The 27,283-nt window shown below is 40.7% G+C and overlaps 1 protein-coding gene across 11 annotated transcripts in view; it reads left to right on the top strand.

Annotated features, from left to right (window-relative positions):
• CELF4 (CUGBP Elav-like family member 4) overlaps positions 1-27,283 on the top strand; it is a 1,491,885-nt gene that overhangs the window by 1,427,223 nt on the left and 37,379 nt on the right. For 9 of the 11 annotated variants that reach the window (XM_073680446.1, XM_073680447.1, XM_073680442.1 and 6 more), the window contains one exon: positions 24,817-24,982. The exons of the other annotated variants lie outside the window; for them this stretch is intronic. In XM_073680446.1, coding sequence (XP_073536547.1) covers positions 24,817-24,944 — 128 coding nt within the window. In that variant the 3' untranslated portion in view covers positions 24,945-24,982. The remainder of the gene's footprint in view (positions 1-24,816; positions 24,983-27,283) is intronic. 11 annotated transcript variants of the gene reach the window in all.

The following is a 27,283-nucleotide window of genomic DNA, read 5'->3' as shown; positions in this document are numbered from 1 at the left end:
CAACAGTCCCGGCCTATAATAATGGGATGCAACAAGTCATAAACGCCAACCTCGTAGGACTCAATATTCACTCTGGCCACCGGATAGTCTTTAGCATCACCATGAATGCAGCAGACACCAACCTTCTTCCCTGGGATCACCTGGAGGGATAGTATTGCCCTAATAAGTGTCACCAGACTCCCTGAGTCTAGCAGTCCAGTTGCCTGCTAACCATTTACCTTCACTAGACAAGCTTGTGGCCCCTCGCTAGGTGGAGAGTTCACACTGCAGGCTGGATACGCATAGTATGAACAGCGGTGTCCCGGGCTGCAGTCCATTTGCTTGGGAGTCATGGGACAAAGGGTGGCTATATGGCCTGGGCTGTGGCATTTCCAGCATATGATATCACCAGTAGGGACCTTTGGCATTACCTCCCCCGCCCCTTTGGACCTTGGTATGGAGTGGGCTGCCTTCCCAAGGAACCCTCAACCCCCTGATACCTCTCAACCAGTCCGATCAGTTCATCGGCATTGCAGGAATCACCCTGGGCAACCCAAGTCTGTATTGGCCTTGGCAGGGAATGCACAAACTGGTCCATCACCACTCTCTCTACCATCTGTGCAGGGGTAGAGGACTCCGGCTGCAGCCATTTTTGGACCAGGTGCAGTAGGTCAAACATTTGGGAGCGAGGGTGTTTGTCACAGTAATACGCCCAGTGGTGGACCCGCTGCTCTCTGACAGTCATTGTCACCCCCAAGCGCGCCACAATTTCAGTTTTCAGCTTGCCATACTCCTTGGCATCCTGCAAGGCCAAGTCATAGTAAGCCTTCTGGGGCTCACCGTCAAGTATGGCACCAGCACCTCTGCCCACTGATCTGGCGAAAGTTTCTCCCTCTCGGCGACCCTTTGAAAAGCAGTCAAAAAGACCTCTATGTCATCCCCCGGGGTCATTTTCTGCAGGGCTCTCTTTACGGCCTTCCGGGTGGAAAAATCGTCCACTAACCTGGTCAGAGCTGGTGCCGTGCCACGAATCGCCTCTGCGAGTAATTCAATTTCCTGCTGCTGTTGTCTGACAGGAAATCTCTGCAAGTATCACAGCTGTCAAACACCCGTGACACCTGCAGGCACGGCGACATTAAAAGATATGCCTAGCACACCAAAATACTCAGCGAGCACCCGAGCGTGCTCGCCAAAGGGGTTAATGGAACACGCTCGATCATCACTATTTATTACCTCATAAACTGTCTGGAAGCAAAAACAAAACAAACAGCCATTAATGCAGGCAAAACAAAGTAAACGGTCATTTAGGCAAATTCTCTGGTTAGCCAGTCCTGTAGGCACACAGGCTGGATAGCATCCAGTACACTAGCTCAGTCTGGAGATAACAACACATGGGAGGTCTTCTCTCTCCATATACAGACCATACAAAGGACTCCATTTTATCCTCTTAACCACACTCAGAGGTCAGGTATGTTGGCAACAAGACTCGCCCGTCTCTCAAGTTGCCCGTAAAACCTGGTCCCAGATGCACCAAACAATCCTCTTAATGCTTACGTGCACTAATGCAACATTCCAGGATTGCATCACAGATGACTACCATCTAATGTGAATCCTCTCCTAGGCTGAAGCCTACATTTATATGGGTAGGTGGGCTCCTGCTGTAATTAAAACCGCCACAGGTTGATGGGTGTAGTGTTCGGTCAGTCTTTTGTTATTTATATATAGGCTCTCTGTGGCGGTTTTAATTACAGACGGCTCCTACCTACCCATATAAATGCAGGCTTCAGACTAGGAGAGGATTCACATTAGATAAGCTTCCCAGCAAAAGGAGATCGCCTTGTCGTTGGCTGCTGGACATGAATGAATTGGCCAAATTATGTGCTAAGTATCTCCATTTTTTCCTGTTATCTAGAGCAGTAATGCGATTCAAATCTTATTTTATTTTATTTATAGCGTTACATAGTGCAACTTTATTTGTTAGTTATACGATAGGTAAAGCCCTGCTTCAGAGTTGCAGAAATTACCGATGTTGTAAAAATGCCGCAATATCCTCAAAGTATGACATATTTTCATATTTTGCAACATGTTTTGTATGCATATCACTTATTTTCGCTATATTTCTGACGAGCGTTGATTGATATTTGTCCCCATTGAGTCTACCAGTGTCATGATAGATTCACATAGTGTAAGCTAGCAGATTTGCTATAGGGGATGGGGTGATGATGTGTGTTGACCAGAGGTTCTCTAAGCTCGTATTTCCCATTTAGAAAACATTTTCAGATATCTCCAGGAGCATATTTCCAGCACTGAAGATTCAGTTCACAGAATAACTGTTTAATTTCACCTTATGCTGTTAAATAAACAGGCCGGAAAAATTGGGTACAAGTCGACTCAATTCTTTGCATCATGAAATTGTACATTTTCATCCTGATATCGGAAACAGTCAGCTGTTCCTTCTAGACTCTGATTCAAGGGAAAAAAATGAGATGATATTTGAAACCCTGTTTTCACTTGTGCGCTGTCATTTATCTCCTAGGTAGCACACGTCTACAGATATCTATAAAACTGCAGGAACTGAGCTGAGGCTAAAGAGCTGTTTGCCGAAAACGATAGGAATTTAATTTGTTTTTTTGGGGGGAACACATAGAAAGTGTGTGATACGGTCCCGCGAGTGACACAGAAGCGACTGACCATGTCATAAAAACTGAAATAACAATTATAGAAAAGAACAGGAAACTTTATCTTACAGCTGCCGCGACGGGATATTTTATTATTACAATGTTCCGCTAATGGCAATAATTTTACAATATCATTGTAAAAGGAAAATTGAATAAAAATAAGAAAAAAAAATAATAATTATTTAGATGAAAAAAAAATATATGACTGAACACAATGTGTATCAAACTACAGAGAAAGAGCAACATTAGAAATATTTTTTTAGAGGGCTGGGGGTGAAAAATCTACAGTGACTTTAAAAAGGTGTGAATGTGCCTTAAAGGGAACGTGTCACATACAAAACGCTATTAACCTGCAGGTGTGGTATTAATCTGCAGGTTAATAGCATTGTGAACCTGGCCAGTGTGCCGCACTGAGAGCCCCGCTGCCGTGGGGAAATCAACTTTACTCCCCCCAGCAGTGTTCGGGTTTCAGTCATGGGGTGGCTGTAACCGTGCCCCCGACACTGACTGACAGCAGCTCAGCATTAGGGCTGGCTGGCAGTCAGTACCGGGGTGGTGGTTACAGCCTCTGCTCGCTATACACAGAGCGGTGACTGAACACGCGCCAGTGCCACCCCCGTGACTGAAATCCGAAGGCTGCCGGGAGGAATAAAGTTAATTTTCTTCTGGCAGCAGGGCTCTCAGTGTTGGCACCGGACAGGTTCAGAATGCTATTAACCTGTAAATTGACTCAATAGCCGCAGGTTAATAGCGTTTTTTCACATGACCTTAAGTGACACTGACAGCTGACACATGCCCAAATCATGGGCCGCATGTACCAGGCACTGGCTTTATTATCTCAGCCAGGTATGTTTGACCCTGAAGTGCTGTGGCGTTTTATAGACAAACACACTTTAAAATCTGCCGGGGACTGAGCCGAGCTGGTGACTAGTCGGACAGGAAAGTCCTTGGGGGCTACTCCCCTCCTTCTGCCCTGGATTGACAGGTCTATCCCTACATGTTCAGATAGGCAGAGACCTGTCACTCCAGGGCCGCGGGCGGAGGGAAGCTGCTGTGGACCCACCTCTCCAGCTAGTCTCCAGCACTGCTCAGTCCCTAGCAGCTTTTAAGGCGCAGTCAGACAGCCATATGACACGGACGACGATCGCATTGCAATGCTCGGACTGGCCGGCGACGCTCCTGTATATTTCTATACAGCTGTCACGCTCAAATCAAGAGAGCCACCAGCTGGGTTGCTAACCGTCCAGAAATTCCAGGTTAGTCCTTAAAAATAGGGCACTTTTTTGACCTGTCCGTGAAAGAAATGTAAGGCGTCCGTGATTTTTTTGAAGCTGAAGAAAATTATTTTGACTGTAATTCTCATCAACTTACAGTTTGCAATAAATGCAACTGATGTCTTTATATCACAATAGGCTGTAGACATGGATCACTTACAGTGGTGGCCAAAAGTATTGGCACCCCTGCAATTCTGTCAGATAATACTCAGTTTCTTCCTGAAAATGATTGCAATCACAAATTCTTTAGTATTATTATCTTCATTTAATTTGTCTTCAATGAAAAAACGCAAAAAGAATTGTCCTAAAGCCAAATTGGATATAATTCCACACCAAACCTAAAAAAGGGGGTGGACAAAAGTATTGGCACTGTTTGAAAAATCATGTGATGCTTCTCTAATTCGTGTAATTAACAGCACCTGTAACTTACCTGTGGCACCTAACAGGTGTTGGCAATAACTAAATCACACTTGCAGCCAGTTAACATGGATTAAAGTTGACTCAACCTCTGTCCTGTGTCCTTGTGTGTACCACATTGAGCATGGAGAAAAGAAAGAAGACCAAAGAACTGTCTGAGGACTTGAGAAACCAAATTGTGAGGAAGCATGAGCAATCTCAAGGCTACAAGTCCATCTCCAAAGACCTGAATGTTCCTGTGTCTTCCGTGCGCAGTGTCATCAAGAAATTTAAAGCCCATGGCACTGTGGCTAACCTCCCTAGATGTGGACGGAAAAGAAAAATTGACGAGAGATTTCAACGCAAGATTGTGCGGATGGTGGATAAAGAACCTCGACTAACATCCAAACAAGTTCAAGCTGCCCTGCAGTCCGAGGGTACAACAGTGTCAACCCGTACTATCCGTCGGCGTCTGAATGAAAAGGGACTGTATGGTAGGATACCCAGAAAGACCCCACTTCTTACCCCGAGACATAAAAAAGCCAGGCTGGAGTTAGCCAAAACTTACCTGAGAAAGCCTAAAACGTTTTGGAAGAATTTTCTCTGGTCAGATGAGACAAAAGTAGAGCTTTTTGGGAAAAAGCATCAACATAGAGTGTACAGGGAAAAAAAAGAGGCATTCAAAGAAAAGAACACGGTCCCTACAGTCAAACATGGCAGAGGTTCCCTGATGTTTTGGGGTTGCTTTGCTGCCTCTGGCACTGGACTGCTTGACCGTGTGCATGACATTATGAAGTCTGAAGACTACCAACAAATTTTGCAGCATAATGTGGGGCCCAGTGTGAGAAAGCTGGGTCTCCCTCAGAGGTCATGGGTCTTCCAGCAGGACAATGACCCAAAACACACTTCCAAAAGCACAATAAAATGGTTTGAGAGAAAGCACTGGAGACTTCTAAGGTGGCCAGCAATGAGTCCAGACCTGAATCCCATAGAACACCTGTGGAGAGATCTCAAGATGGCAGTTTGGAGAAGGCACCCTTCAAATATCAGGGACCTGGAGCAGTTTGCCAAAGAAGAATGGTCTACAATTCCAGCAGAGCATTGTAAGAAACTCATTGATGGTTACCGGAAGCGGTTGTTTGCAGTTATTTTGGCTAAAGGTTGTGCAACCAAGTATTAGGCTGAGGGTGCCAATACTTTTGTCTGGCCCATTTTTGGAGTTTTGTGTGAAATGATCAATGATTTGATTTTTGCTTCATTCTCTTTTGTGTTTTTTCCTTGCAAACAAATTAAATGAAGGTAATAAGACCAAAGAATTTGTGATTGCAATCATTTTCAGGAAGAAACTGAGTATTATCTGACAGAATTGCAGGGGTGCCAATACTTTTGGCCACCACTGTATTATCATAATGATTCATTATGGTTTTCCAATGTGTCCGTAAAAAATATTTCTTTATCTACAAAAATATATATAAAAAAACAATACAAGTTTGGTATCGCCGTAATGATGCTGACCTGAAGACTCATGATGCCAGGTCATTTTTACTGCATAATGAATCCTGTAAAAACTAAATGCAAAAAAAAATAGCAGAATAATGGGTTTTTAACCATTTTGCCCTTTCGGGGTTTTTTTCTCCTCTTCTTCCAAAAGCCATTTTTATTTTTTATTTTTCCATTGACATAAGCATATGAGAGCTTTTGATTTTTGCAGGACACGTTTTACTTTTGAGTGACACCATTTATTTTACAGTATCATGTACTGAATAATGGGAAAAAAATTCCAAGTGCGGTGAAATGATGAAAAGCATGCATTTCTGACATTGTTCTTTGGGTTTTGTTTTTATGGAGTTTATTGTGCAGTAAAAATGACCTGGAAACCTAATTCTCCAAGTTACTACAATTACGGCAATTCTAAACTTGCATTTTATTATTTAAATGGTAAAAAAAATCAGAAATTTGTAAAAAAAAAAAAATTAGATTGTGTCTCCATTTTCCGAGACCCTTAACATTTTTAACTTTCCATTAGTGGAGCTCTGTGAGGTCTTTTTCTTTTTTTTTTTTACGATGGTTTCATTGATGTGATTTTAGAGTAGAGAAGGCATTTTGACAGCTTTTTATTGTAATTTCTTAGGAAGATGTTGTGACCGAAAAATTGCAATTTTATCATTTTTCTTTTATTAAGGCACTTACAGATCATATTAATCAGTTTTATATTATGATAGATTGGACTTTTCCAGACGTAGCGACACCAAATATGGGGTTTCTTTTTTTAGTAATCTGTGACTGCCGGAGGGGAGCCCTGCAAAACGCATCCTACCTTATAGTTCTGGCTGGAGACAAAGGCTAGCTATGTAATATAGCCAGCATCAGCCACGTGTGAATGGAGCACAGCTCTTGATGTCTCAGTGCAGTGGGCGCGATGACGTCACTGCATGGCGCACGCTGCGCTGAAATGTGAAGTGCTTCAGAACGCTCACGGCAGAGACCGGAGCAGCGGGGAAACAGGAAGGAGAGGTGAGTGGTGTTATTTATTTATTTTTTTTATATATATAAAACAGTGAGTACATTGTGGTGCCCATAATACTGTATGGAGGACTATGTGGAGTGCATTATACTGTATGGGGAACTATGGGGAGTGCATTATACTGTATGGAGGACTATGGGGAATGCATTATACTGTATGGAGGACTATGGGCTGTGCATTATACTGTATGGGGAACTATGGGGAGTGCATTATACTGTATGGGGAACTATGGGAGTGTATTATACTGTATTGAGAACTATGGGGAGTGCATTATACTGCATTGGGAACTATGGGGAGTGTCTTATACTGTATGGAGGACTATGGGGAATGCATTATACTGTATGGAGGACTATGGGCTGTGCATTATACTGTATGGGGAACTATGGGGAGTGCATTATACTGTATGGGGAACTATGGGGAGTGTATTATACTGTATTGAGAACTATGGGGAGTGCATTATACTGTATTGGGAACTATGGGGAGTGTATTATACTGTAAGGAGGACTATGGGGAGTGCATTATACTACATGGAGGACTATGGGGAGTGCATTATACTATATGGAGGACTATGGGGAGTGCATTATACTGTATAGAGGACTATGGGGAGTGCATTATACTGTATGGAGGAGTATGGTCTGTGTATTATACTGTATGGGGAACTATTGGAAGTGCATTATACTGTATGAAGAACTATGGGGAGTGCATTATACTGTATGGAGGACTATGGGGAGTCTGCTATACTGTATGGAGGACTATAGGGAATGCATTATACTATATGGAGGACTATGGGGAGTGCATTATACTATATGGACGATTTATATGGAGGATTATGGGGGGTACATTATACTGTATGGAGGACTATGGGGAGTGCATTATACTATATGGAGGACTATGGGGAGTACATTATACTGTATAAAGGACTATGGGGAGTGGGTTATACTGTATGGAGCACTATGGGGAGTGTTCTACACTATATGGAGGACTATGGGGAGTGCATTATATTATATGGAGGACTATGGGAAGTGCATTATACTATTTGGAGGACTATGGGGGTGCATTATACTATATGGACGATTATTGGGAGTGCATTATACATTGTGGAGGACTATGGGCTGTACAGTATATTATATGGAGGACTATGGTCTGTGCATTATACTATATGGAGGACTATGGGAAGTGCATTATACTACAGTGCCTACAAGTAGTATTCAACCCCCTGCAGATTTAGCTGGTTTGATAAGATGCAAATAAGTTAGAGCCTTCAAACTGCAAACGAGAGTAGGTTTTATGAACAGAAGCATAAATCTTACAAACCAAAAAGTTATGTTGCTCAGTTGAATTTTATTACATTTTAAACATAAAAATGTGGGTCAATTATTATACAACCCCTATGTTTAATATTTTGTGGAATAACCCTTGTTTGCAATTACAGCTAATAATCGTCTTTTATAAGACCTGATCAGGCCGGCACAGGTCTGTGGAGTTATCTTGGCCCACTCCTCCATGCAGATCTTCTCCAAGTTATCTAGGTTCTTTGGGTGTCTCATGTGGACTTTATTCTTGAGCTCCTTCCACAAGTTTTCAATTGGGTTAAGGTCAGGAGACTGACTAGGCCACTCCAACACCTTGACTTTTTCCCTCTTGAACCAGGCCTTGGTTTTCTTGGCTGTGTGCTTTGGGTCGTTGTCTTGCTGGAAGATGAAATTACGACCCATCTTAAGATCCTTGATGGAGGAGCGGAGGTTCTTGGCCAAAATCTCCAGGTAGGCCGTGCTATCCATCTTCCCATGGATGCGGACCAGATGGCCAGGCCCCTTGGCAGAGAAACAGCCCCACAGCATGATGCTGCCACCACCATGCTTGACTGTAGGGATGGTATTCTTGGGGTCGTATGCAGTGCCATCCAGTCTCCAAACGTCACGTGTGTGGTTGGCACCAAAGATCTTGATCTTGGTCTCATCAGACCATAGAACCTTGAACTAGTCTGTCTCAGAGTCCTCCAAGTGATCATGAGCAAACTGTAGACGAGCCTTGACATGACGCTTTGAAAGTAAAGGTACCATACAGGCTAGTCTGGAACGGAGACCATTGCGGTGGAGTACGTTACTTATGGTATTGACTGAAACCAATGTCCCCACTGCCATGAGATCTTCCCGGAGCTCCTTCCTTGTTGTCCTTGGGTTAGCCTTGACTCTTCGGACAAGCCTGGCCTCGGCACGGGAGGACACTTTCAAAGGCTGTCCAGGCCGTGGAAGGCTAACAGTAGTTCCATAAGCCTTCCACTTACGGATGATGCTCCCAACAGTGGAGACAGGTAGGCCCAACTCCTTGGAAAGGGTTTTGTACCCCTTGCCAGCCTTGTGACCCTCCACGATCTTGTCTCTGATGGCCTTGGAATGCTCCTTTGTCTTTCCCATGTTGACCATGTCTGAGTGCTGTTCACAAGTTTGGGGAGGGTCTTAAATAGTCAGAAAAGGCTGGCAAAAGAGATCTTTAATCCACACATGTGAAGCTCATTATTCTTGGTGCCTGAACTACTTCTTAATACTTTAGGGGGACCAAACAGAATTCTTGTGGTTTGAGGGGTTGAATAATAAATGACACTCTGAATTAACTTTAAAAAAAAAAAAAAAAAATTGCTGCAGTGCATTTCCCACTTCCAGGCTGATCTACAGTACAAATGTCACAATGCCAAGTTAATTCCGCATGTGTCAACCAGCTAGATCTGCAGGGGGTTGAATACTACTTGTAGGCACTGTATATGGGCGATTATTGGGAGTGCATTATACATTATGGAGGACTATGGGCTGTGCAGTATATTATATGGAGGACTATGGTCTGTGCATTATACTATATTGAGGACTATGGGGAGTGCATTATACTATATGGAGGGACTATGGGGTGCATTATACTATATGGAGGACTACGGGGTGTAGTATACTATATGGAGGACTGTGGGGTGCAGTATACTATATTGAGGGCTATGGGGGGCAGTATACTATATGGAGGATTATGAGCTGCAGTATACTATATGGAGGACTATGAGGCTCATTATTCTATATAGAGGGCTATGTGGAGGGCTATTATAATATTTGGAGGCCAATGTGGGAGTCTTTATACTTTATGCAAGCAATTATACAGTGTGAAGGTTTGTGTGGGGTCCACCATACTGTGTGGAGGCCATATACTGTTTGGAGGGCTAGTAGAGACCATTATACAGTGTGGAGAGGTGTGGGGCCATTATACTGTATGAAGGGCTGTGTGGAGGTCACAGTTAGGGGATCATACTGTGTTGGGGTCACCATTCTTTCCCGGGGGAGATGAGGTGGGGTACTGTAGAGTCAGCATACTGTGCGGGTGGAGAGTACTGTGGAGGAATTCACTGTGAGGGTATCATACTGTGTGTGGGGGGGGGATTTTTGTTGGCATCATACTTTATGGGTGCAATGAAAGGGGAATCTAGTGCTTCAGAAGGAGGAAAATTACTTTGTAAAGGCATCAAAGTTGTGAGGTATGCTCTTCTCTGACCCTGACAATTTTTTTGGGGGTGGGGGGGACATAATTAGAGCTTTTGCTATGGGACCCCATGATTTCTATGTATGCCCTTGGTTGTACAGTTATGCTCATATGCGCAATGGGGATAAAGTAGCAAGATCTTGATGTCATCATTGCACATTCTGTAACATACTGTATGATGAGTGATGAGGACTATTAAAGTGCATCTTATCTGTTCTGATGTGTACTGTACATAGGACCGGTTTTAGACAAGTTTTAGACAAGTGTAGCACTGGGCAGAAATTAACATTGGGACCCCAAATGCTCAGATATTAATTCATTACACATTAGACATTTAGGCTGCATTTACAGGAGCCGATTCCAGAAGGTTAATCTACTGGATTCCAGTTCGGTGCTAATTTACTAGGGCCTTTACTTTTTATTTTTCCTGCACAGCTTATCGAAAAATCACAGATAATATATTTTACGGACACATTGGAAAACCATAATAAGTCATTATGATTGCAAGCGATACAAGTCTACAGCCCATAATTCTGGTATATAGACATCAGCTGCTTTCACTGTAAACCGTAACATGAGGGTAATTACAGTCAAAATAATCTGTAGAAGTTTCTTCAGCTTCCAAAAAAATTCTCGGACTCCTCATATTATATTTACCGATAGGGCAAAAAAGTACCCTATTCTTACCGACTGTCCTGGAATTTCTGGACGGTTGGCAACCCTGTCTGCAGCACATTTCCTGTTTACACCAAGCAATGTGCTGCCGAGAACAATGATTTTTGTTACAGCATGCAATCACCTGATGAATGAGCATTTTGCTCATTCGTTGGTTGACTGTCGACATGTACATTAACTCCTAGGACCATTTGTCTGCAGTGCCAGCATTTTTAAATGGATGCACACACACTGTATGTTACAGGCACAATATGCCCACACTCACAAATATGCAATCCATGTTACACACCCTCTATGCTACACACAAACTGCATGTTACACATAGACACTGCATGTTACATATAGACTGCATATTACACACTGTACGTTACATACATATACACCATTCTACTGACAAACACCCCATGCTACACACACACGTACTGAATGTCACACACTCTATGCTACACAAACACACTGTATTTTACACATACTCAATACGTTATACACACACTCCATGCTATAAATACTCATCGCATGTTCCCTGCACACGAACACTGTACCTTGCACACACACTGCATGTTACACACACTGCATGTTACACACACTCCATGCTGCACACACTGCATGTTACATAAATGATGCATGTTATACACACATACTGCATGTTATACACACATACTGCATGATGCACACAAAGTGCATGTTACACACAAACTGCATTTTACACAGTGTATGTTACACACACATACTGTGTTACATACACACTCTGTTACACACACTGTATTTTACACACACTATCCATGCTACACTCACACACACATACTGCATTTTACATACAGTCACACTGCATGTTAAACACAAACTGCATGTTACACAAAACTTGCATTTTACACACTTTGTATGTTACACACATACTGTATTTTACATGCACACACTATATGCTACACACACACTGTATTTTACAAACTCTCCATGCTACACACACACATCCTGTATGTTACATACACTCACATACTCTGCTACACACACTGTATATATTATACACACACTCACTGCATGTTGTAAGCACACTGTATACTGCACACGCTGCATGTTACACACAAACTGCATTTTATACATATTTTATGTTGCAAGCACACACTCCATGCTACACACAAACACACATACACTGTATATTACATACACACAATCTATGCTACAAACACTCTGTATATTACACACACATTCTAAGCTACACACACTCTGTATATTACATATACACATTCTATGCTACACAGACTCACTGCATGTTGTATGCATGCACACTGTATGATGCTGACTGCATGTTACACTCACACGTACTGCACGTTACACACACATACATGTGATATAGAGTAACATGCGCAGCATTCTCTCAGCTCCTCTCCCTCCAGGCTCTCTACTCCTTTTCAGTTCCATCAGACCACACATTGACAAGGGGGTATTACCAGATGGGAGTGTCTAAACACAGTCTGACACTATCTAATCAGTACTGCCAATATCAGACTGTGCTGAGACATGCCCCTTTGAAAACAAAAATGGTAACACCCAATTGTCTATTTCTACATTTCTAGGAGGAATAACACCACATAGAGTTATAAGAAAAGATTCTCCAGAATTGTTTAACACCGAATACATGCATGTGGACAGGTCCTCCTTAAGAACATCTAACGATACAGTAGTTTCCATCAACACCCCAGAAGAATCTAAAGATACTCAGCTAAAATTTAGATTGTGTAACTTGCATGCTTTCAAGATAATGACTTTTAAACACATTGACAAATGTGGTTAAAGGAAGAACAACGAGAAAACTCAATTGGCAGAAAATGGCTGCAGTGATGTTTCAAGCAATTCGTGATCATCCTCAAGAATATGAACCAACTGAACCCTTCAATGTTATAGTCATATGTGAAGATGGTGCTGGAACTATGTACAATGATGGGCTGTAATGGATGATGACTATAAGACAAATTGTAAATTGTGGTTTAGAGGTGACCAACGAGAACTCTATCTTTATGGTCTACCACCTACCACCTATTACTAGATCCTGTCATTTTTATGGCCATATCTAAAGCTAGTTTGTTTGTTTTTTATCCAAGACCCAATATACATCTACAGTAGATAGTAAAGCAGAGCTCTTTGGCATCCAACAGATCTAACTACAATTATATCAAGTCTAGACAATCTTCTGAGAATTCAAGCTCATAGAGGTTTATCTACACTGAATATACTAGTAACTGACCCCCAACTGTTAGTATTAAGGAGGTTGTCTCATCTTATTCAATTGGTAGAGTTGAAAAGTGTTTGGAAAGATAAAAAACGCTGCAATTTATCCTTTATTAAAATTCCTTTGTTTTTTCAAGAATGGAGATATTTTAATTCTTCGTTTTGCAGCCCAATACCAAGGTCACCACTCCTTTTCCAAGGCAAAAAATGCTCTGGCAAGTTGTCGGCTATACAGCATGAAAGCACTGGCTTGATCACTTGATTATGCCCGTTAAGTGGCGCTCTTCCAGTGCTGCAGAAGCAAAGTGCACAGCTTGGGCCAGTGGCTCATCCATACCCCTGGCCAAAACTGTCAATCATCATGAGTACACCACTCCCCGGCGAGCAGAAAGCTAAGAGGGGAACGGTGTGCTCCTGAAGATAGGATCCTTTGTGTGTAACAAGAATATTTCCATTTACTGGTAGCAAGAAGAAATCTTGAAAATGGATGAAAGTAAGTTTGTCTTTTACCACTATCGATAATTCTTGAATATATTTCCTGTTATAAGGAGGTTGTCCAGCTGTTTCAATATGTCCTAGTGGATGTCTTAAGCCGGCCATAAACATTAGATGACTGTCAGCCGAATGATGCCAATCGCAATCTCGGCTGAGCTTTCCTGTCTTCTCTAGGAGAAAGCCACTGTCTGATATGTCAGGAGGTGGCTTATCTCCAGGAAAACAATGTAATCGGTAGTCCGAAATCAGACTTGCCCGAACGACATTTCCCCCGCTGATCAGATAGCCGGTGCCTCCAAACATTTTAGTCAGGCAGCTGAACCTATCGATATTAGCGGGTTCGGATGACATTAGTCTAATGTGTATGGGGACCTTTGCTTGTAGACTTGCTGGCAAAATGCAGCTCTTACTTTGGCGAACCAAGGCTATCCTTATAGTTCATTTGTTTGAATGAGCGGCACGTAATACTCATTTTAAATTTACAGCCAGCAGCTGCTGAATGTAAAGAACTGGTAACTTCATAAAAACATCAACTAAATGAAAAATCTTCAGCGTAAGATGAGAAGAGGGAGAGGAGACTTAGAAGCTGCTGAGGGACATGTAACATTTAACCTCCGAGTCCTCATAGTACAAGGAAACTCTCGTGTACAAGAAATGTCAGGATGCTCATTCCTAGACAAGTTTCACGCTGAACAGAGTTCACACATTCATTAGGATGGATGTGTATTTATACCTAGAGAATATAAGGAATGGGACAAAAATGAGATTCAAGAATCACTTTTTCCAAGGAAAGTATTGATGTGAAGGTTACAGGCTCATCGTGGATCAGTAGTTAATGTATCACAACTTCAATCCGAAGAGAGAAAGTGACTATACTCCTAGGGATGTATGGAATATACAGTACAGACCAAAAGTTTGGACACACCTTCTCATTTAAAGATTTTTCTGTATTTTCATGACTATGAAAATTGTACATTCACATTGAAGGCATCAAAACTATGAATTAACACATGTGGAATTATATACTTAACAAAAAAGCGTGAAACAACTGAAAATATGTCTTATATTCTAGGTACTTCAAAGTAGCCACCTTTTGCTTTGATGACTGCTTTGCACACTCTTGGCATTCTCTTGATGTACTTCAAGAGGTAGTCACCGGAAATGGTTTTCACTTCACAGGTGTGCCCTGTCAGGTTTAATAAGTGAGATTTCTTGCCTTATAAATGGGGCTGAGACCTTCAGTTGTGTTGTGCAGAAGTCTGGTGGATACACAGCTGATAGTCCTACTGAATATACTGTTAGAATTTGTATTATGGCAAGAAAAAAGCAGCTAAGTAAAGAAAAACGAGTGGCCATCATTACTTTAAGTAATGAAGGTCAGTCAGTCCAAAAAATTGGGCAAACTTTGAAAGTGTCTCCAAGTGCAGTTGCAAAAACCATCAAGCGCTACAAAGAAACTGGCTCACATGAGGACCGCCCCAGGAAAGGAAGACCAAGAGTCACCTCTGCTTCTGAGGATAAGTTTATCCGAGTCACCAGCCTCAGAAATCGCAGGTTAACAGCAGCTCAGATTAGAGACCAGGTCAATGCCACACAGAGTTCTAGCAGCAGACACATCTCTACAACAACTGTTAAGAGGAGACTTTGTGCAGCAGGCCTTCATGGTAAAATAGCTGCTAGGAAACCACTGCTAAGGACAGGCAACAAGCAGAAGAGACTTGTTTGGGCTAAAGAACACAAGGAATGGACATTAGACCAGTGGAAATCTGTGCTTTGGTCTGATGAGTCCAAATTTGAGATCTTTGGTTCCAACCACCGTGTCTTTGTGCGACGCAGAAAAGGTGAACGGATGGACTCTACATGCCTGGTTCACACCGTGAAGCATGGAGGAGGAGGTGTGATGGTGTGGGGGTGCTTTGCTGGTGACACTGTTGGGGATTTATTAAAAATTGAAGGCATACTGAACCAGCATGGCTACCACAGCATCTTGCAGCAGAATGCTATTCCATCCGGTTTGCGTTTAGTTGGACCATCATTTATTTTTCAACAGGACAATGACCCCAAACACACCTCCAGGCTGTTTAAGGGCTATTTGACCAAGAAGGAGAGTGATGGGGTGCTACGCCAGATGACCTGGTCTCCACAGTCACCAGACCTGAACCCAATCGAGATGGTTTGGGGTGAGCTGGACCGCAGAGTGAAGGCAAAAGGGCCAACAAGTGCTAAGCATCTCTGGGAACTCCTTCAAGATTGTTGGAACACCATTTCCGCTGACTACCTCTTGAAGTTCATCAAGAGAATGCCAAGAGTGTGCAAAGCAGTCATCAAAGCAAAAGGTGGCTACTTTGAAGAACCTAGAATATAAGACATATTTTCAGTTGTTTCACACTTTTTTGTTAAGTATATAATTCCACATGTGTTAATTCATAGTTTTGATGCCTTCAGTGTGAATGTACAATTTTCATAGTCATGAAAATACAGAAAAATCTTTAAATGAGAAGGTGTGTCCAAACTTTTGGTCTGTACTGTATATTGATGAGTTTTCCTTAGGATAGGTCATTGATGTGTGAGGGTCCAACCTGCCTGGATCTCCGATGCTCACCACTCGCTGGTGTGCCGCAGCCTCTTCATTGTAGTAACCTGACACAGTTATCAAGGTACGATCGGTGGAGGACTAAATACTACAGTCCATATGAAAAAAAAAGCAATTCAGTGAAGATTCTGCAGTAATCATTAAAGAAGCACTTCCATCAAAGTTTTTATATTCTTAATATATTGCAATCATATTATATTGCACCGTGTACTTACAATTGCTCATTTTGCTCTTTTACCCAATTAATTCTTCTCTTTTCCATTCGGTCTATGACATCACGTGATTAAAAACTAACTAGCTGAATCCTTCTAAGCTCTATATAGAAACAGGAGGACCATTTTTCCTGCATGAGTCATTAGTCACTGCAAAAGTCCCCATCAGGGGGAAGAGGAAGCAGCTGGGTCCGGAGTTGAAGATGGGGAGCGAAAAAAAAACGTAGTGTTTTTACATAGAGCATAATGACTTATTATACATGTTTTATTTCAATTTACATGGTTGTGAAAAATTGATTTTGCTCAAGTGAATATGTTCCCAAAGACGGGTTCTTACTGCGTGGTAACAATTCTATGGAGATTGTGAGGGAAAGCAGTGCCACGTGTTTCTTGGGAAATGTCAGGCTGATAAAATATTGTTATAAATCATGAGCTGTAACATTAGTTAATAACATAGATTGTTTTTATGTATTTTAGGATTGTTTATATTTTAACCTTTAAAATTTGCTTTAAAATAGGTTTTAATTGTATCACAGTAAAGTAAAGGAGCACTCTGTGCAAAACTAGTGCCCTGCATTACATTATGCTTAGTGCAGGGCCTCAGGGGCGGAGCATGACAAAGGGTTGAAAAATCATCCCAGAGAATAGCTCCACCCCCGCAGAGCCTGTACCAGGCATAACACAGCTTGCAGAGTGTATGAAGATTGTTCAAAGTTGTATCTACTGTATATTAATTGGTACATTGGTGAAAAGCATGAATATACCAGTTTTGAGAAATAACTGTTGATTGTATTTGCAAAATTATTCAGAATTTCAATGGCACATACAGTTTTAAAAAATGGCTGCATATCTAGTATAGGATAACAAATGCTCAAGATGACACCACAATTCACTTATATTAATCACTTCACAGGGCAGGTCTTCCATGACTAGGAAGACCATTGCAACCAGTGGAAATGACGATGCGTTGAGGGTGGGAGGGAGGAAAATGGGATTTGGTGTTCTTGATGTTTTTTTTACCTGGTGTGCTGTGGTGATGTGGTGATGTGGTGTAATATTATACTGCAGTGGATTTAGTGATGTGCAGTGCTGTGTAGTCACAGTGGACTGTGTTTCCATTTCTGTGATTTGAAGGCCATCCTTTATTGCAGCACCGGTAGATTAAAATATATTCTAATAGATTATTATTTTTTGAGCATTTTTATTGACAGTTGAGTATTTTTACAATTTATTTCAACAGCAGTGAATTTATTTAAAATATAAAATCAAACATGCAAAATTTGAGGATGGAGGGCATCATCGAGCAGGAAAGAATAGCTTTGGAGATTGTTATTTTTTCTTGTTAAGAACATTGACCACATCATTACTAAGGTCCCAATTAATTTTACACGCCAGTCTTAATGAAGTGAACGCTGGAGTAAGACGTTCCAAATTTATTGAGAGGTGTGCACCTCTTTTAATGAATTTGGCTCATATTTCAACTGCCATGTACCTCCGCCAGAAATGGTATTTTAGTCAGGGACTAGAGTATATTTCTGTCATAATTTACACAGCTATGTTGAGTAAAATTAAAGTGAATCTGACAGGCGTCCTTGCCCACCCCCGTCCCATTAAAGCTCCACCCAGTTTTTGAAAAGTGGGCGGATTTGGCCAAGACTGGCTAAAAAGCGCCAAAAGTCATAATAAACTGTCACAACTTCAAAGTGCACAAAAAATTTGAGATATCTTATTAAGTTTTACACCAGAATTCTGGATGAATCGGGGCCTTAATGTTCTACCACCCATTTTATTGTACAGCAGTTCCATTATTTTTGTACAGTAGGAAATTTCAAAATATTCTATCAAATATTTTATTCTTTTACACATGTTCTGGACATCTCCCAACTTTTAATTTTCATCCATATTATGTCATATTATAGCTGTCTCAAAAACTCTGACAGTTGGTGAAACATGTACTCTGCTCTTGAGCCACATCTCATAGATTTCACAACCAGTAATGCCTGGAACACAAACTTTTTAAGAATAAGTTCATGGTTATTGCCAATGGGCTTTCCTTTATTGAAGATTTCTGTGGTCCAAAAGCTTGGGCCACACATTCAGACTTGACTGTATAAATATTCCAAGTTTTGAGAGATGTTCTAATTCTCCCAATTTTCCATCCAAGTCAAAAGAAATTCCACAATTGAAATCTCTCACTTTATGAACAAAAAAAATAAAGAAAACTGATATAAAACATTTTGCAAAAAGAAATTTTGAAATTCACATATCAAATTTAATAGTGGCGATAGCTTAACGGCTATCTCCAACTTATCTTCAACTTGGGTTGTATATTCATACTTAACTCTATTATTATTCAAGATTTTAGAGATTTTCTAGACGTTAGATTTATTTATTCCGAAATCATTTTGTGAAGAACAATCCTACGAGTCAGTTCTCAAATTGTCCATAATTGGACAGTTATATCAAAAATACTAATGGTTGAACTGTAGAACTTTAAAATTTATATATTTTTTCTTCTGAAGTAATTTTGTTTAGAGAAAACTTGCAACAATTATATTCATTACACATTAGATGGCTGTCGGCTGAACGATGCTTTGGCCGATCGTTTGGCCAACAGATATCTCAACCAACACTCCCATACACAGGAGCGCTCACTTGGCCGAGCGCTCCTGTATTCTCTATGAGAAAGTCGCCGACTGATACATTGGCCGGCGGCTTATCTCAGGGAGAACAATGTGAGTGCAAAATCAGACATGACCGATTGACATCACTCCTGACCATCAGTCAGCTGGCTCTCCCATACACATTAGACCAACAGTCGAACCTGTCGATATTGATGCGTTCAGCTGCCATTGTGTGCGGGACTTAATAGTTGGTGAGACATCTATCCAACTTTGGACTTCTCATATGTCAGTGAACCCTATAAAGATTAGATTAGGTTAATTGCCTACGTTTTTGAAAAAAATATTTAGTCGAGATGAGCGAATTGCTTCATACAACCCCAGTTCATGGTCTAGTTCAGTGCTCTCTGGCCCAGGACAGGAGCCGGACAAATTTCCTTACCCAAGGGTTCCCAGGCCCAGCTTATGATTTGCCGAGCTGGCGAGACATCACCGGTACGCTACATGCCACACAAATTACAGCACGCCAGGCTGGCGAATGAAACGCCACTCTGTTGAATCCAGAAGCTTAGGAAATTCATTCAGCTCTTGTCCATGGCCAGAGAGCACTGACCTCTACCGTTGCTCAGGATTGTACCAAACAATCCGCTCATCTCTAGTCTTTAGTTCAAAAGCTTTCATTTCTTTCCATTAAATTTGGTCGTTATCTACCTTGTCCACAAATCAATTTGCTTCTGGTATTTAACTTGGGCCATACATTCAGAACATGTATGGCCAGCGCACCACTCATTGATAAACAACCACGCTACTTTTCTCCAGGACTAATAATGCAATTAGTAGTTTCTACATTTGAATAAAAACAAGCAGCACTATAACTCTTTCTCACAGCTTGTATTGTTCAGCACGGCCTGAAATGAGCTGAACCGAATGACAAATAGACCCCAACAAATGCCAATACTTTCCTCATTTGTTTTTAATACGGCTGGCACAGGCTTTGGCATCTGAGCCGGTGATACATAGCCCACTGTTTCCTTTGTGAAAGTGCACTGGATCCTGTTTTGTAGGTAGCATAAATTTTTGAAAGACACAGTGGAGAAATAGAAAAGCTTTCCATGGGCCAGCAATAAGTAAAACAGGCCAAAAAAAAGAGGGCAGGGAAGGTTGCAGGTTATCTGCAGCCGGATAATTAATCTTAGACTCCGATCCCACCCCAAAAAATGCAGAAAACAGTCAATGCAATTAGCCACGAGGGAAGACTCTTACAAAACATGTTAGGCGTGCAGGCAATTTCTCATTTGCAAACCATAATTAATTTGATGTTTAGATTAATTTCTTATGTTCTCCCAAAGGTGCAATGAAGGCATTTTTCCGTTACAATGAAGTTGATGGCTTATTGGGAAAATAAATCTAAATGACAGTTATGCTACTGACTTTAACCAAGACTTTAACACTGGCTAAAGAGAATCTAAACATTATATAAAAAGTAGGTAAAATTAGTATCATGTTCAGTAACAGCTATCTTGTAGTTCAGTGAAGGGAGCTATTTTATAGTTCAAACCATTTAAGGCACAAAAAACAAACAAACTGTACACTTGTAATTATGTCATAATCAATTAAACTATTTAGAAACCAATAGTATATTGTTAAAAATAATTAACACAAAGGAGAAAGTCATCGAGAATTAATTCATGAAATCAAACGTCAAGATTTTGATTTGTTTGCTTCCTCAATTAGAAGTGGACCAAATTCAAAAATAAAATACTAATATAAGAAATAATAGTCAACTAACAAAATATAGCAACTAATTCCATGCACCCACTAGTGTCGCTAGTGGCAATTATTTCAGAAATGTCTTTTTGATGCATTAAATCCATTCTAAAATTATTGAATTGGCCATTACTACTAAATCCACCACACACCAAACATGTAATTCCTTCATCGCTGTTTCCAAAGAACAATCCCAGAAGAAAAACTGTAAAGGGATCAAGGTTCACAAAGTATTCCAGTATCAAATTAGATTCTTTAGTAATAAACAAGACACTTGTTAAAGAAATTCAATATACTACACTTAAAGGAGATATCCAGGACTTTTTGCCTAAGCACTAACAGGCATGTAGTTGTTAACAGAGGGAACTACCTGTCTGTTGTACTCGGCGCTGGTCACTGACCACTCCTGCCGGAGATTCAGCTGCTCCCTGTCTACAGAGCAGCGGTTTCTCTTCCTGTTGACAGGACGGGACTACTGGTGTCATGCTGATTGACAGCCGGCTTCACCCAATAGGCAGGGGAGAGCCGGTTGTCAATCAGCAAGACATCAGTAGTCCCACCTTGTCAACAGGAAAAGAAACCACCGGTCTGTTGATGTGACGTCAGAAGAAGTCTGTAACCGCTCTGTGCCATCGCAGAGCGGCGCCAGGCACAACAGGCAGGTAGGTAGCAACTACCTACCTGTTAGTGTTTAGTAACATTTTTTTTTTAAGTCCCGGATATCCCCTTTAAATATTGTTAGCCTGAGCAGCTGCAACCTGACATTGAGCATACCACTTTTGATCCACCATATTTCATTTTAAATTCCCATTCGACAACCAAAACCATCTTTATAACAATATTAAACCATTGTCAAACAAAGTTATCATAAATGTACAACCTACAAGGTTCTTATGGAAAAAAAGACAATATTTTAAAAGGACAAGAAGAATTCAAACTTCAGGCTGATAGATCGCAGCTGATATCAGTTGCATAAGTTGACCACCTCTAGCAGAAAATTAAAGATTTATCGACAATTGTTTAGATGAGGGTAACCATATAGAAACAAAAGTATCTTCTTATTAAAAGTATATCATTAGTATAGTAAACTTATAACTTTATTGCCACTGAGTAGAACTAATCCCTTGAAGATCATTCCCAGTTTACTGCAGTCTGAAGGCTTAAATATTGCTTCACGTGGTCCACCGCAGAGCAAACAGAATTGCCAACAGGTGTCTTGGCAGCACAAAAATATGAGAAATTCAGTTATTTTTCAGGGTAATGATTAAAAAAAAATCAATGTCTTCAGTGGGTAACTTTGCAGCAACTGTTCAGGTGTCTCTATTGTTCATGCAGTTAAAAGAGAAATCAGGCAGAAACCCTTGGCTGAACAATCTGGTGCAGGTTAGAAGGCCAAGAAATACTCCATGCGGAAAATGTACTTTCCACTGTGCCAAATGGTTAAAAGTAAATTTTTGATAACTTCCCTCTCAGTCTGCTAAGACTTATTATGAGAAGTTTTCTCCACTGACTTTTTTTACCGTGCAAAATGTATTGATTCCACAGATAGTGAAAATAATTTGTACATTATTGAAAAGGGTGCTCCAAGAAAAACTAAAGTTCTTCAGGTAGATGTTGATGGCTTGGTTTTTGCTACATGGCTTGCTACCTTTTTAGTTATGATAGAAATGTCATAGGTTAATGGACCTATAGTCAGACAATACAGCTCCCCAGATTGGTTTCCTCCTTCTTCCTAAACACAATTAATGCAGAGCTAATAGAAGAGCATAAAAAGAATCCTCCTAAAAGACCCTGCACTGCCTAAAATCCATATCCTTAGTGGTGGCGTGGCAAATGACAGAGGTACATGTGTCCTCTAGTAATGGACTCTTTATTATAGATCATAGGCATAACTCAGTTACTTTTTCTCTGCGCAAAGGTTCAGTCTGTTGCCATAGTCCTATATCTAGATTCCCTGGGCAAGGCAAGCTACCTTGTTAGTGCAGCACTGAACTCAGCACCTGATGCCTTTGCCTCCCAGACCTTTTATAAATTTACCCTTTCCATAAGCTTCAAAAGAGTTTGAGTTTTTTTCAGGTACAGATGTATCAAAGCTGAAGTTAACATTTAGTTGTTTTAAACATCACGTTTGAATTTTTTCTTGTTGGATCGCATAATGTGCTTTCAGCCATCTGCATAAGGAATCTATTAATAATTTAATGGGGTTGTTCCACAATTACGACTTAGTTACAACCTAACCACAGAATGGGTGATTAATGTCTAGTTAGTTTGCATCCACCCCTGATATCCACACTGATCACAAGAAAACCAAATCATTGATAACACTGCCGCTGCCTTCATTGCCTCTATGACTAGCGGTGATGCCTGGATAGGTGAAGATGACATTGTGGCACAATTCCTTTAAAGAGAACCTGCCAACTGCTGAAAAACAATTAAGTTGAATACCTTGTAAAAAAAATCCCTGAACTCCCCTGATTCTGCCGCTCTTTTCCGTTTTGCTGTATGTAGCTCCATTACAGAGATATTCACATTTCTTTCTTCTGGAGCACAATATGTGGAATCTCTGCTTGTAGTTCAACTGGGCATTTCTTCACAGTGTTCTCTGGGGACATCTGCTTTCACCTCTTCCTCACATACACTGGCAATCACAGCTCTGCAGCTTATCTAGCAGTCTCGTCTCAGACATTGCTGAGATGTAATTGTAAGCATATGGTTGGGAGAGGTGAAAGCACTGGTGCCCAGAAAAGATTGTGATGAAACGCCCAGTTGTATTACCAGTAAAGATTTCACATATTGTGTTCCAGAAGAAACAAATGTGAATATCTCTGCAACGGAGCGACATAGAGCAAAACGGAAAAGAGCATCAGAATCAGGGTAGCTTTAGGATTTTTACAACATATTTAGCAAGTGAAGGGTCCTCTTTAAGGGTAATGGTTTAATTATAGGGCACAACTATAAATGGCCAATATTATGAAATTAAATATCTTAACAGTGACTCAATCCATCTTGCAGTTGGAACCTAGAATTCATTGAAAGGGGTTGTCTCTTATAGGCAACCCTAATCTAAAGATTGGGACTCCCATCTGTGATTCGAGCTGCTTGGGCCCTTGGAGTACTATCCATGTATTACAGAGATAGCCATTCATCGGAACGTGTGCCTTATAACACAGTTTTTTTGCTAACAATTGCTACATGAAAATGTCTAGTGGCACTGTAATCTGAAAGTGGTCTTCTTAGAGGAGACATTTAATACCTAAAAAAGAAAAGGATCCTATAAACCCTGCTAAATACATGGAATTATAGATTTTAGCTATGAAAGCCCATTTATCAAATTAGCTATTTTGCTTTTATATAAAAAGAGGAACATTATTGTCAGTAGAGATGGCCGTATACATTCATCTCTATTCTTACTTCTTCACTTGTACACTTTAGACTTGTTCATCGGAAGAAAGTGTCTCATAACTTTTTCATAGTCATTGATTTTTGATTGAGTCTGGATATGATTAGTATTGGCTAATTTGATTAGTAAAAATGTAAAAAAAAGAGCAGAATAAGAATTATGGTATAATAACTGGAGAAAACATTGCATACTGTTCACTAGTTCATCTTATATCTTTAACATGTGTTTCTTCCTTTTGCTGATTGTAAGTTACTGAGAGGGTGAGAGTTTTAGATTTGATGATAAACTTATCTTAATCATGGGTGCTGCTTTGTAGGATATGCACAAAGTATTATAATTTATCCATCTCTCATCTATCTATATTCCTCCCCATGGTCATTCTTAATGGTATCGCTCTATGTGTATCGTCCCCGGTAGCCTTCGGCTTGTTAAGCCCCCACATTGCTTCATGTTTTGACAGGTTTTGTGAGTTTTGACAATCCTGCCAGTGCCCAGGCTGCCATACAGGCTATGAATGGCTTTCAAATTGGCATGAAGAGGCTTAAAGTGCAACTGAAGAGGCCGAAAGATGCCAACCGCCCTTACTGAGCCATTTCAGGAGCCGCGGAAAACAAGGACTAGCACAGGTAGGTAACCAAGAAAATACTGGAAAAAGAAGCGTTAAAAAAGTTTAAATATGACCTTTATTGGGTGTGGTGTCCAATCATGGTTGCTGAAACATTCAGAAGATATGGTAGTCCTACATGATACTCCTAAGGGTTTTTATTAAAGGGGTTGTCTACTACTTGGAGAGTTTGCCCTGTAAAGTGAAAACATACTCACCTCCTGGACAGTTGCCATTCCAGTGATGTTGGAATAGTGTCTGGTCGACATTGTTATGTTATGGGAGCGCTGCAGCTTATCAGCAGCTGTTGGGCTGCAGCGCTCACCCTTCTCTCGGGTTAAAACAGTTTTGGATGAGTGAAGGAAGTATGAGTGTTACAGCCCATTAGTTCCTGCTGATAGACTGCAGCGTTCAAGTAAAATAATAATGCCATGCAGGCGCTGGTAGACACAGTGCCAACATCGATGGAATGGTGCCTGCCCGGGAGGTGAGTATATGCTGCTTTTATGTTACATGATGCTCTGCTTCTTTTAAGAATGGTTGTCCAAGTATTGGACAAACCTTTTAATTAGCTACTGGTTGAAATGGTAAAATAGTCTTATGAATAGGGTCATCAACCAGTTGGCCCATATGACTTAGATCGTTATCTCCAGACAGAATTGCCATTGAATTGAGGGCAGAGAAGGGGCATTCAAGCTTCATCGACTGTAGACCATGTTTGTCTCACACTGCCACATTTACCATTGTTTTGTTAAAAACTATATATTTTTGTAAAGAACCACTTCAATATATTATAACCCAAATAGATTATGCCTGACTCTGAGTGTTTACTAGATAATAGTTTTTGTACTGGTAACTTGAACACCAGAAGACACTTGAAGCCTTAAAACTCCAAAGGGAATCGTGTAACAGGGTCCCAGCCAGTTATAACTTTGGTTGAGAGGTTGAAGAACTAAATGTGAGATCCAGGGGACGCCAAGTGTGCTCCGGCTTTTGGGCCTACATCTACAACATAAGACAATGAGGAACTGATAATTCATAGGCCTACATCCAAAGGAGAGACTATTCTTTATTTTTGTCTGGTGCCCACAGGATCTCACACATTTTTCTCCTCTGCTTGGTTTGTCTAGTTTGTCTATGTAAGTGACCTCACTCAGTTGAAATATGTCAGTGAACAAAAGCTGTTATAGATTACATTATATACAATAGTGTTACACCTAGCTTTTATAAAGAATCGCCAAATGAAACCACTTATGATCTAGAGTATCAACACCTAATTTTGCTTGAATTTTAAAATGAAGGCACTTAACTAGTTTGGATCAAGTCCACATCTGCTGTAGCTTATGGTGGTTGACTTTGGAGGTTTCTAGGTCTAAGACCCCACATGATCAGCAGATTAGCTTGGTATAAAGCATGGTGTCGGCTTGTTCTATGAGGGGTACAGTGATTATTTCAAATATGTTCCATTTTGGCTACGCATGGTCATTTTTTTTTCAACTTAGTATTTTGGATATTTTGAGGTCTTTCTGCCATTTTATATTTCCTTTTGAGCATCAGTTGACCCTCTGGACTGGTCATATAAAAGGTACTTGTGACATACTGTATTGATTTATGGTACCCCCATTTTGATTCTGATCATTGTATGGGTAGGTTCACACAACCAATATCTCCACATCCGAGAAAAACTATCCCATTATTCTGATCAGAGTTTGATCAGAGCATTAGTTTTTCTTGGACATAGAAAGAAAAAAGTTTCTCCACCTTCTCCATTCAGTCAGTCCCTGAAAATCTGACCGCACTCTGATGTCAATCGAGTAAAGTCTGATTTTTTTTTTCATGGAGCCATAGACTTGTATTGCCAATTTTTATCCTTCTCTCATATCAAAATTGGACATATCTCTGATTTTTTTTCTGCAGACCACTCGGTCCGGCAAAAAAATTGGACAATGTGTACAGCCCAATAGAAAATCATACAATTGTAATCCATGAAAACCATGGATAACACTCGTAGGAGAAAATTGGTCGCGTGCACGAGCCCTATCACCACATATGGAACAAGGAACTGTAAACTTGACTTTTTTTTTTAATGACCAAGAATTGGACAGAATGAATTTCGTAGAAGGTGTCATCCCACTAATGAAAACTCTTTATTGTGGGATAGTTATTGCCCTTTTGGCGGGTTGGGATTGAAGGAGGGCGTCATTAACTTACAAAATTTGCGCACTAAGCTTTTCTTTTAGAAAATAAAATGCTGGCAGGCCATTGTGGTGACAGTGCATTTCTCTTCCTTTAAATGACACTTTAAATAACGTTAAAGACTGAT

Source organism: Phyllobates terribilis, unplaced genomic scaffold (genome assembly GCF_046119375.1).
Source record: "Phyllobates terribilis strain yellow unplaced genomic scaffold, ASM4611937v1 Scaffold_1__5_contigs__length_1240528914, whole genome shotgun sequence".
NCBI classification, from domain to species: domain Eukaryota; kingdom Metazoa; phylum Chordata; class Amphibia; order Anura; family Dendrobatidae; genus Phyllobates; species Phyllobates terribilis.
The sequence above is the reverse complement of the archived record's forward strand: the minus strand, read 5'-3'. Positions and strand labels throughout refer to the sequence as shown.